Consider the following 12,141-nt stretch of genomic DNA (forward strand, 5'->3'; position numbering starts at 1 on the left):
GGGTGTGGCTATGGCTGGGCCAGCTGAGGCCACCCAACCCACAGCGTCCCGGGGTCCTAAGCCACATGCTCTGCCGCCTGTGTGACCTAAGCCTGGAGGAGTGGTGGTGCAGCAAACAGCCTGCTCCAGTTCCGAGGCCTGGGCCCTCCTTCACCAGCCTCTCATCTGAATCACCGGCAAGGCCACTTTCTTCTTGGGGTCAGAACCTGAAGGGGTTTTGCACACACGGCAGAGCTGAGCACTGCCAAGGGAGGCGCTCTCCTCCCTTCTGGTAAAATGACAGAAACTACACAGGAACCCCAACTTCTTCAAAGACTCAAACGGAAGAACACAGAACTTGTGGCCTCCACCCCTCATTTTCTGGGGCACTTCTGATGCTGGAGGACCATGTGGGCCCCCCTTCCTGCCCCCTCCCAAAGCCCTCCAAGGTCACAAGCTACAACACGCCAACTTCCTGAAACCAATCTCCGCACACGGGAAGCACATGGATGGGCCGCGGACTAGAGTGGGGATGGGTGAGGCAGTGACGCTCCTTCCAATAAGCAGGTCCCAGAGCCAGTTACTGACTGAACGTCGCTGCACCTGGAGAAGACAGTGACCCTCAGGGTCAGGGGAGCCTCACAAGCTCCCCAAAGCAGAATGTGGCCAGCACCCGCAAAGGGTGGTCTGGGTGCATGCTCGTACCCCTGGGTGCCACTCCCGCAGAGGACTGCATGTTGTGACCACTACTTCCTGACATCTTTTCGCTGACTCTTGTATGGAACTGTGACTCAGCATTGACATTTGGGCCCAGATGGTGTGTTCAGGAGCAGTACAGAGGAACAGGCTGGCCTTTCCAATGTCAGCATTTACCAGTCCCATGGCGCCGCTCCGCGCCATGTCCTCAGCAGTGCCCCAAACACATCCCTGAGGAGCAGAACCGGGACCTTCCCTGCCAGCACTGGCTAGGACGGCCAGTGCGGCACAATGAGGACGACAGTCTTTGGCTGCCCTTTTTAAGCCCATGCTATACGAATTAAAGCGCTTCTGCATCTGAGACAGAAGGAAAGAGTTTCTCAAGGACTCTAGCAAGGATGTTGCTATTGGGCAAAGGCATGAGGCAGCCCCTCGAAGGACGTTTTGGAGGGAAACCCCATGTCACTGATCTGTCAAGTAAAGGTCTTCCAGTCAGAAGTGGCACCTGCAGGTCTGGTGGCACTCTGAATGCTACCTACCTGACAACGAGAGCCGCGCTATCCGGCTCATGCCAAGGCGGAAGTCCCTGCAGCTGCCAATGTCTCCCGCCCCTTGGATACTCTGGGCTTGCACTTTGGCTTAGTTCTGGCAGAATGAGAGCTGTCTAGAGGGGCCAAAGCTAAAGCTGGGTGTTCTTGTTTATCAGTGTTTATGGTCTTATAAAAAACTTTAGCCAGCCACAGCTCTCGGCTCCGCGCATGTGAGATTGGTGCACTGTGAGCTTGGTGGCAGAGCTTTAGAAAGGCCTCTTGGGAGCCCACCCCTGCCCTCTGGGATTGAGGAAAGAGCCAGTTTGGGCCCCCTCTGGTGCTGGCCGAGGGATGCTAGGTGCACAACATCAGACAATTCCCTGTGATTCAAGAGTTAGTTCTATTGTTCTTTGCTCCGTGCATAACCAGACTGGGGTGTGGCCTCAGAGGCAGATGTCCCACATTCCTCCCAGAGGAGGCAGCTGTGCACCGAGGCGGCACCCCAGTGGCACCTCTGGCTACAGAATCCCACGCTGCGCTCCCCACTGCCATGCGCCCGCCCCACAACCATGTGCCCGACAACTGCAACTCGACATCTGCACAGAAATACTGGGTTAGTCTGAAGTGCAAATTACCCAGGAATAAATCTAGTAAGGTCATTTTGATCAATTAAAATATGAAAAAAGGTAACATGTACAAGAAAACATTGTTCATATTCTTGAAACAGACTTTTCTTTCAAGGCAAAAGTAATGACATTTGGTTCATTTTCACAAATTGCACACTGAGTGAAATCATACACTTACTGCAGAGAGCGGAGGCAAGCAACTTGGTCACAGGAATTTGCTGCTTTGTTTCACTGTGAATGAAAAAGCTGTATGAAATGCACAGCTTTGATTAAAACGATAGTTTCCTTCTCTGTGGAACTCCAGATTTAGAATGCTGGCCAAAGGCAGTGCTGGCAGAGTGGTTAATGAACATGGAGACGCTATTCTAGTTGGCTTCCAGAAGGAGCCTAGGAAATCCTATGCACCGACGCATTGGCTAATGGTGATTTCAGTTTTACTATAAATTATTCTAAATGTCATTTAAGTACTTCGGAATGAGCGCTCGCTCCTTTCTAGAAGCTGTCTAAGGCAGCAGATGCGTAAAGCACCTCAACTAAACTCCCAACTAGTTCAGCAGTTAATCTGTGCTCCTGAGTCACCAGGACTGCCATCTACACCCCTACTGAACACCTCACTGGGGACTTCCTGCTCCCGGCTGCCTGTCCAAGGCAGCCCAGGAACGGGAGAATCACGATCATCACTGAGGGCTGCTCCTGGCAGGATCTCAATTCTAAAATGACTACACGGGCGACGCAGAGCCCGCCTCCTGCAGACCGCTCCTTCCCGCGCCCGTTCTTCAGGGATGGCTCCCCTCCTCAGAAGATGCGCTGTCCACGGTGCCATCCAGGGCTCTGCAGGCCAGTGTCGTCCACGCTATGTTAACTTTCACGTCAATCATCTCAGCCTTCGTGTGATTTGCTGATTGTGTTTCTCTAGTTTTCACTGAACACAGTGCAAAGGCAAAGACTGAAGCAATCACCTCAAAAACAAGAGCTCACACTGAAACACACATGAGCATCCAACGTGAAAACGTGAGTTTTTTCCCGTCTTTATTCCGGGGAGGAGGAATCCTCCTCATCCTCTTCCTCGTCTTCGTCATTGAAGGAGCAGGGCGTCTCTCCGCGGGACTCGGAGCAGTGAGAGGCCGCACTGCTGGACTGGTGACTGTCTGGGGCGAGGAACTGCCCCGTTGCTAAGGCCACTTCAGCATCCAAGCACAACCCTGGGTTTACACTAGCAAACAGTTAAAACACACAGGTTCGTTAATGCGGCAAACGGCTTTTATAAAACACAGGAATGAAAACAAAAGGAGGACCTGCCACAGCAAGGTCTGCCTCGTACCACTCTGAGGGCAGCACGTGGCCCTGGCTCGCCCCTGCAGACTCAGGGCCGTGGCCTGCCTTCCTAACCTTCCGAAGAAGTACGTACCTTGACTGGGGCAGGGTGGCGCCGGTGGGCAGGTCTAAATTTGAAACTGATTGGGTAGAGTTCAAAAGCAGTCCCTGGTTTAGCCAGGAAGGCCCGGTGGAGATATCTGGAAGGAGAAAGAGAAAGAAGGTAGGCGCTGCGAGCTGCGGCGCTGCCAGCGCGAAGGCAGAGCCAGGCTGGGGCCAGCCTGTCCACCACGGCTCCGCCACCGCGCCCGGAAGAACCCAGGTGTCTTCGCCTTCTCAGAAGGAAAAGAAAAAGATCCTATGCCACAGAGTGGCAGGGCAACACGAGCACACACACGCACTCACAGGAAGACAGGCGACAAAGAATTCAAGGTGAACAAGCTCACACTCATTCCTTTTCTAGGAAAAGACCCTGAGGCACAGCTCGCTGGGCCCAGGAGCAGACGCATTATCTCTGAAACCCGCTCTCCTCACCGGAAAGGACCCTGACGAGGGGTCAACAGGCAAAGCCAGGAGGACATAAAGAGGCAGTCAAGTCAGAGGCGTCTCAGGGAGGGACCCCCTGCGTAGGGAGCAGACACAGGCAGACTTCTGCCCGGACCCCTGCCGTCCACTCTGCAAGGCCTGCCGGGAGCTCCAGGCCATGGCCATGGCGCGCTGCTCTTTCTCCTGACAGGTTTGCCCCTGGTGTCCTTTGCTTTATAATTCAAACTGGTCCTTATTTTAAAAGGTCTCCTTTCAAGGAGGAGGCGTAACACAGTCGCGTTTACTGAGGCAGGACAGACGTTACTGTTTCAGCTGCAGGAAATATGGTGGGCAGACCCTTGCTACTTTCAGTGCGCCCGCCCCACTTCTCCTGTTCTAGGACTGAGCAGTTTTCACTACGATTTTACTCACACTTATCTCCTTTCTAAACGGGTAGCTCAGAGAAGGCAGTAATGGAACCAAGATATGGACGTTACCGTAGGGCTCTCCACAGTGACCGTAAGGAATATGCGGCAGGAACAGAAGTAGTATGTGGCAGAAACATCACATACACACTCCTAAAAGAAATCACTCTACTTAACATTGTAAGTAGGATCAACATAGATGTAGCATACATAATTTGCCAAAATAAGCTTTTATTTAGTAAGAATATTTTTTTAATTATTGGGTACAAAATGGACTACGTGTACTGAAATTTTCTGATATCCTGCCTGACCAAGTGAAAGGCTGTTCATGTAGGAAAGGAGTAAAGTAAATGACTACATTAATTTTAGACTGGCCTTGGTAACCTTTTTCTTCAAAGGCTAACTAAGGCAGCTATGGGAAAAGAAAAAGAAAAAAAGGACTTCTGTTCTAAGAAGAATAGCAGTCTTAAAATACATTAAATAAGAACAAGTCTAAGTAAGAAGATGAAATTAAAACCAGACTCCTATGCTGAATATTAACTAGTACACAGAACTATGGAAACTTCTGTCAGAACACAGCTATTTACTTGTTTGTGAGCCTAACAGATTACTTTCCTTTTCACAATGGATTTGAAAAGCCTACACTTCTTTCACATTATCACAGGATCCACACAATGGTTCTCACACTCTTGCCCAAAAGCCATTATGTCCCTTTCCACACTAACGGCACACGTTTCTTCCTTTGAACTAACCAGAAAGTCTGTATCCCGGTCTGCAAATGAGGTCATGAAGAGATCAAACCAGAGGCCGCCTAATCACCCAGAGCCTTCTTGCTGGGAATAAGTTAAAATAAAGTTCTGGTGATTTATTGAGTAAGCCCTTTATTCAGACCCTGCTGGACTTCCAGAGTGACTGGGCTGCTAATGAACTGGCAGGACCCATGTGGGACAGCACAGGGAGAAGGCAGCAGGGTGGAGACCTGGGACAGCTGGCCGAGGGAAGCAGGAGAAGGGGTCACTCCTGCAGAAGGTCAATGGCGCCAACTTAAAAAATAAGTCCAACAGAAACCAAATCTCGGTCAATAAACTCTTCTGTTTTGTGAGCAAAGTGTCAACCCCAAAAGAAAGAACTACCATTCCGATTAGATGTTTTTGATGTATTATACTTTAGAACTAATATTAAAATGCTGTTAAAAAGTGATGTGGCCTGACATGGTAGTGCATGCCTATAATTCAAGACACTTAGGAGGCTGAGGCAAGAGGACTGGAAGTTCAAGGCCAGCCTCTGCAATTCAGTGAGGCCCTGTCTTTATAAAAAGAAAAAAAGAAAAAAAAATAGCTGTGTGGAGCTGGGCTCAATGGCATGTACCTATTGTCAATGCTAGTCACAAGGCAGGAGGATCACAAGTTCAAGGCCAGGGTGGGCAACTTGGTGAGGCCTGTCTCAAAATAAAAGGGCTAGGGAGGTACTCAGTGCTTATGGAAAATGTGGAAGGCCCAGGGTTTAATCCCTAGTATCATGGAAAACAACAATAAACATTTCCACAAAAAAAAAAAAAAAAAAAAAAAAAAGATGTAAATTTTAGGTGAAAGCAAAGGCAAAAAAACATTGTTTATTAAAACTGCATTTTTAATAATGTATAATAGTGCTAGGAATTAGGACAATGGTAAACCTCACAGGTCATTAGGGAAAGGCAAAGAAACATCAACACCAACTTCACACCCACTAGGATAGCTATGATTAGAAAGTCAGACAGGGCTGGGCCCGAAGCTGGTGGCAGAATGTCTGCTCACCATGCATAAGGCCCTGGGGTTTGATCCCTAGCACCAAAATACTTAAAAAAATAAAAAGATGGACAGTAACAAGTGTTGAGAAGAATGCGGAGAAACTGGAACCCTCCTATGTTGCTAGTGTGACTGTAAAATGGCAAAACACGTTAGAAAACAGTTTGGCATTTGCTCAAAATGTTATACATCTAGCAATTGTACACCTAGATACAGCCAACAGATCTGAAAACATATTCATGAAAACACCTATACAAACACTTGTTTAAAGTAGCATCATTCAAAACAGCCACTGATGAATGAAAGGCTAAACAAAATGTGATAGAGCCACACAATGGAATATTATCTGCCAATGAAAAGGAATTAGGTTGAACACCCCTAATCTAAACTCTCAAATCTGAAATGCACCAAAATCCAAAACTTTCTGAGCACTGACATGATGTCACCCCTGGAAAATTCTGCATCTGACCTCACACATGATGGGTCACAACCAAACCACAGGTACACTGAAAATACATGATTACTTCAGGCTATGTATATAGACAAATAGTTCATTTATTTCACATATAGGAGATAGGATGCAGATCCTATCTCCAAAGTATTTTATATGCAAATATTTCAAAACTGAAAAAAAAAAAAAACCCAAATCTGAAAATTTTTTGGTCCCAAGTATTTCAGATAAGAGATGCCTAATGCATTATAGGATGGATGAGCCTAAACACTGTACTGCTCATAGAGAAGTCACACACAAAATGTCACATATTGTATGATTCCATTTATAAGGAACGTCTATAACAGACAAATCCACAGAGACAAAAAGTAGGTTAATAGGGGCTGGGGTTGTGGCTCAGTGGTAGAGCACTTGCCTAGAATGTATGAGGCACTGGGTTTGATTCTCAGCACTGCAAATAAATAAATGAATAAAATAAAGATCTATCAACATCTTAAGAAAAAAAAAAAAAAAAGAAAAGAAAGGTTAATGATTTCCAGAGACAGTGGGGCTAGGGATACAGGGAGTGACTACTAATGGGCAGGGGGTTTCTTTCTTTGATTACAAAAATGTTCTGGAATTAGACAGTGATTATGATTACAACAACCTTTTAAGTACACTAAAGCACCCAGAGTTGTACACTTTCAAATGGTGTATTATATGTGATTCATATGTTATCTGAACTAAAACTTAATTTAATCACACTGAAAAATGCTGGTCTCATCTAGTAAAGCTAAAGATGCACTCAATAATTTTGATCTACACGTTTGCACACGGCACTCGATACGTGAATAGGAACACTCGAAGCATCAAGAAACGAACCAATATTAAGGTTTACTATCAATAAAATGAACAAACATATTTATACAATGAAATTTTACACAGAAGTAAAACTATAGTAATTACAGCTACATTAAATCCCCTGGATGAATCTAAGGAACAAGATGATGAGTCAGATGAAATCAAATCACTAAAGAATATATTACTCTGATTCTGTTTTTACATAAAGGTGGGCAGAAGTGGGCAAAACGAAGTAAGAAGCTGTTTCTGGTCTACACATTTGCAGCTCTAAAGAAAAGAAACTGAATGGTAAGGCGTGCAGTGGTGAGATCTGAAGAGACGGGGAAGGACACGGGCCTCAGTGCACGCGCGATGGCTGCGCACTGCTCCTCCCCGCACTGGGGGAGGGCTCATGGGTGTCCACTGTGTTGTGACGCTTCTGACCCTGAAACAATGTGAGACTGAGGAGAGAGGAATGAGGACAGTGAACAGAGTCAACGTGAGAAGTTTTATTGTAAAGAGGAGCAACGATTTTTAAGTATGAATCTGTATTTACCCAGTTCTGACACTGTTTTCTGATCATGTAAATTTTACTATATTCCTCCTTTCTTAATTCAATTCTAATCACATGATATTTATCTTGTGAATAGGCAAGAGGTATTATAGGTAAGATAATTTCTGAAGAACCTAATCTAGCAGTGAGTCAGGCAATTTAGATCTATATAATGTGTTATAGAAATGTAAATTCCCAATATTATAATCTTTAATGTTTGAAACTTTCTAAAATTTTGCAGCTTTTCGTGAGAAAGGTTTTAACAAGTTAGATTGTTAATCAGGGACAAGATGCGATGGCATCAGTTAGCATACCTGTGATGTAACCTTCTAAAGCCTTTGGCACCAGTGATTTAGCCAGTTTCAGGTCCTCCAGAGAGCATTTGCCCGACTCCAAACCAAAGGACATTCCCATCCGCTTCAGTACTTCAATGTCATCGTGGATCTCAAAGGTGTTGTCAAAGTTAAAGAGGTATTCAAATCTGTGTCAGGGAAGAAAGTCAGGATGGCATTTCCAGTGGTGCTGAGAGGCTGGGGTCGCTTTGTGCCCAGTACTTTTATAAAGGATGGGGGCCTAAGTTCAGCCATCTCCCCAAGGGTGTTACCGTTTAGCGCACTGATCCATTCTACCATGTTCAGGGGATGACACCTCAGGAAGTCACTTCCTAGGTCTAACAAGCAACAGAAGTCCATAAACTTTAGCTGTAATGCTGTTGCAAACGAGACGAAATTTTGTTTTAAAACTAACACTTTTCAAAGTTCTCTACAGCTTTGTCACAAGTCTACTTTGATATATGATCTCTCTACTGTAATTGGTTTGTTAACATTTGCAAAAAGATTTTGAGTACTTACTTTACCTTCATGAGTCAACTGCTAACTACAATACAACTTGGGTAAGCATACATGGAAGACTCTTATTTTATTGATTTATTGAGACAGAGACTTGCTATGTTGCACAGGCTGCTCTTGAACTCCTGGGCTCAAGGGACCCTCTTTGCCTCAGCCTCCCAAGCAGCTGTGACTACAGGCACATACCAGCATGTCTGGGTTAAATGGGAGAATGTTTTTCATTTTTCACTTTTTTGTGATACTGGTACGGCCTCATAAGTATGAGACAAACACTCTACCATGAACTACAATCCCAGCCCTTAAATGGAAGACTTGTAACAAATTAAACCAATGTCTAACTCCTGTCTTAAGGGACTAAAAGTGAAACATCCTAAGAAAAAGTGTCACATATAATAAATACGTAACATTTCTGAATGTTCTTGAAAATCGCCGGACGTGGACACCTAGGTAACCCGCACAACAATCGAGTGTGAGGGAAGGTTCTGGGACAGTGGTGGGTTTTACTTGCCATGGTATTCTATTAAAATCATGTAAGGATAACACTTTTTATGGTAGATCTCAGATGAGGGTAAAACTACAATTTGAAGCAAAATGCCATATTTAAGTAACCTTAAGTATATGGATTTGAATAAAGTACATGAACAAGTTTTTAGGGGAGAATAAATGTGAAGTGGGTGCCTGCCAAGGGGATGATTTCAGGCAGCCGTTAAAAGCAGATGGCTTTGTGAATCTAATCCTCAGCGTGGGAAAGCCTCCCGGCTAATGAAGGGGAAGGTTGCATCACCAAAGTAACCGCCAGAAAGGTCTGCGGCCCACCTTGAACAAGTGCATACAAGCCGCTCCACGCAGGGCAGCCACTGGGCCATGAGTCAGTGACCACCCAAGGCACAGACCCTGCAGATCCTGGCCTGAGCGAAGAGCATCATAAGCCTGCAGGCCAACAGCTCCCACATTTTCCTGACGCCCTTTTTAGACTTAAAAGGACTAACCTAAGATGAGAATTTTATAATCCTCCACAATGAAGAGACTAACTTTATGGGTTTTTTTTTGTTTGTTTCTAAGGAAACTAACTTCAAGTAATTACAATGCAGTTTGGGGGGTTTTTCCCTGAAAAGATGTTAAGCATTTTCCAGACTTCTGCTCTATCACTCAGTCTACCCTTCAGGAAGAAGTTTTTATCAGTGGTATTCAGATGATGATTGAGTGGCATGAAAAATTTAAGGGTACAGAGAGGGTGCAGAGCGAGACAGGACCCAAGTGTGGACTGTTGCTCCCCCACCTTCCTGCTCCAAAGAAGGTGCTTTCTTAAGAACGAACAAGTAACACCAGCATCTGAGAACACATTAGCTGCCCTCTTAGACCTAAGTTTCTGAAACAATTTGCAAGTGTGAGTAACGATTCAGACACATAACTTTTATTAACTACTGAGCTGGGTCTTTTTTTTTTTTTGCAGTGCTGGGGATTGAACCCAGGGCCTTGTGCATGCAAGGCAAGCACTCTACCAACTGAGCTATCTCCCCAGCCCCTGGGCTAGGTCTTATATGAATTTATTCACAGCTTTTGCAAACTGGCAAGATAAATGCCATAATCCTTATTTTTGTGGGGGAAGGAGTGAGAGCTCAGGAAGGCTAAGAAGCTTAAAAGGTTGAAGAACGTGTCCAGTTGACTTCACAGTCTGCAGTTTCTAATAGCGTATTTATATCTCAATTATCAGACAGTTTTGAAATTCCTGGTTTTTATTTTTCCCCAATCTCTTCCTCCTCTGTATGTGGAGCACTCCCCAGAATCTCTGTATGCAGCAGACAGATAGGGAAAGAGACGCTGCCAGAGAAAAGAAGTCCAGGCTCCCTGCGACAGCCTCAGGCAAGGAGGTGGCACGGAGGTGATCAGTAGTACAGTCCCCTTTTGCCTTAATCAGTTTCCACACGTTACAAATCATTTGTTGACCCCTGTCCTCACAGCAGCCAGCATTCTGAAGTGCTTCCTTGAGCCAGACCTTTCGAGGTATTATCTTACTTAATCCTTGCAAGGGGGCTGGAAGAGAGAGGCCCCGCCTGGCTCCTGTTGGTTCTCGAGAGCAGAGCTGGTCCGGTCTCTTTCTGACCCTCTCTGTACCCTTCACCTCCTAGTGGTTCTTGTCACAGTCTGCAGACTACTGATACAAACTTTCTCATGAAGGGTGAAAATATTACAAAGGAATTCTCTAGTTTGAAAGGTGTCACTTCTCACTTATGATGAATATTAGCACCAATTTCAATTAAAATGTAAAAAAAGAAAAATTTTAAAAAGAACATGCCCAGTATTTTAATGTCCTTCCTTCATGGATAAACAGCAGCACACATAACTATGATATAATAAATGAAGAAATGACTGCTTCAGTGCCTGATCTAACACATTTCCCAAAAAACTATAATCCCCAATGAACCTACCTTGTCGAAGCACAGTGATAGCCTGACTCAGCACAGTGACTTGCTCAGGGTCACCACACATGGAGCACACTATGGCTCGGGCCCAGGTGCCACACCTCACATGCAACAGGCAGGACAGGGCCTGGCACAGGGCAGGGGACCCTGCAGGTGCGTAAGACACACCATAAGAGGCGTTCCCCTACCCAAGCAGACACCTTGGAAGGCTCCAGGGATGGAGCAAAGATAGGAGAATGGCATCAGCAGGTCAGCCTGCCCCCGTCCCCAGCTCCCCACTCACTTGTCACTGGAGATGCTGCAATCTATGACTGTTTTTCTGCTTGTGTTGATGATTATAAATGGCAGCTGAATCGTAGAGTTCAGAGCTGGAGGGCCCTGGTTTTGCTGTTCATTTTGCCGATTTCTTTGTACTAGGTTTTTGAAAGCAATTTGCTATAACGTTCAAGAGAAAACAGACGGTCATTTAATGTGGACGAGTTGGAATTTAAATGAATTAAGATAATATATTTAAAATATAGTCTAAAATTAAAGAGGCAGCCCACCTAGACTAATGAATTAAAAAAAAAATCAAACATTTTAAAAAAATGAGAATGTTTTAACCGAAAAGGTACATTTCAAGGGAAAAACATATATATATATACACACACATATACATACATACATATACTTATAGAATGTCTAACATCCTCCTAATGTAAATAATGGGGTCCCTGGTTTTCATCACCCACAGAAACAGGATCACACAGAACAGATGCCGGATAGGCCAGTGATACATGCGGCTCTTGGGGTCATACAGCAAGACTGACAACAACTGAGCTTATGTTTTCCCTTTACTTGACAGATTCCTAGGAGTTTAAGGTTAATTACACCTTTTAGTCTTTTCTTTCTTCTGTCCACACCCCCCTCCTGTCCTGGGGATTAAACCCAAGGGCACTTTACCAGAGAGCTACATTCCTACCCCTTTTTATATTTTAATTTGAGATAGGGTCCCACTGAGTTGCTTAGGGCCTCACTAAGTTGCTGAGGCTGGCACTGAACTTGAGATCCTCCTGCCTCAGCCTCCTAAAGTGCTAGGATCTACAGCCGAGTCCCAATGCTCAGGTCAACACCGTTTAGACTGCCTGTCTGGGGTGTGTCTTAAAGTTGCAGAGCCCTCCCTTTAGAT

General features: G+C 45.2%; 1 protein-coding gene across 1 annotated transcript in view; it reads right to left on the reverse strand.

The window, feature by feature from the left end:
* Positions 1–247: 247 nt before the first annotated feature.
* The window catches only part of TFDP2 (transcription factor Dp-2), a 166,226-nt gene continuing 154,332 nt past the window's right edge, over positions 248–12,141 (reverse strand). Inside the window, 4 exon segments of the mRNA XM_079101091.1 lie at positions 248–3,044; positions 3,240–3,345; positions 8,017–8,183; positions 11,257–11,408. Of these exon segments, the coding sequence (XP_078957217.1) occupies positions 2,861–3,044; positions 3,240–3,345; positions 8,017–8,183; positions 11,257–11,408 (609 nt within the window). The 3' untranslated portion in view covers positions 248–2,860.

Source organism: Sciurus vulgaris, assembly GCF_902686455.1.
Source record: "Sciurus vulgaris genome assembly, chromosome: 10".
In the NCBI taxonomy this organism is placed as follows: domain Eukaryota; kingdom Metazoa; phylum Chordata; class Mammalia; order Rodentia; family Sciuridae; genus Sciurus; species Sciurus vulgaris.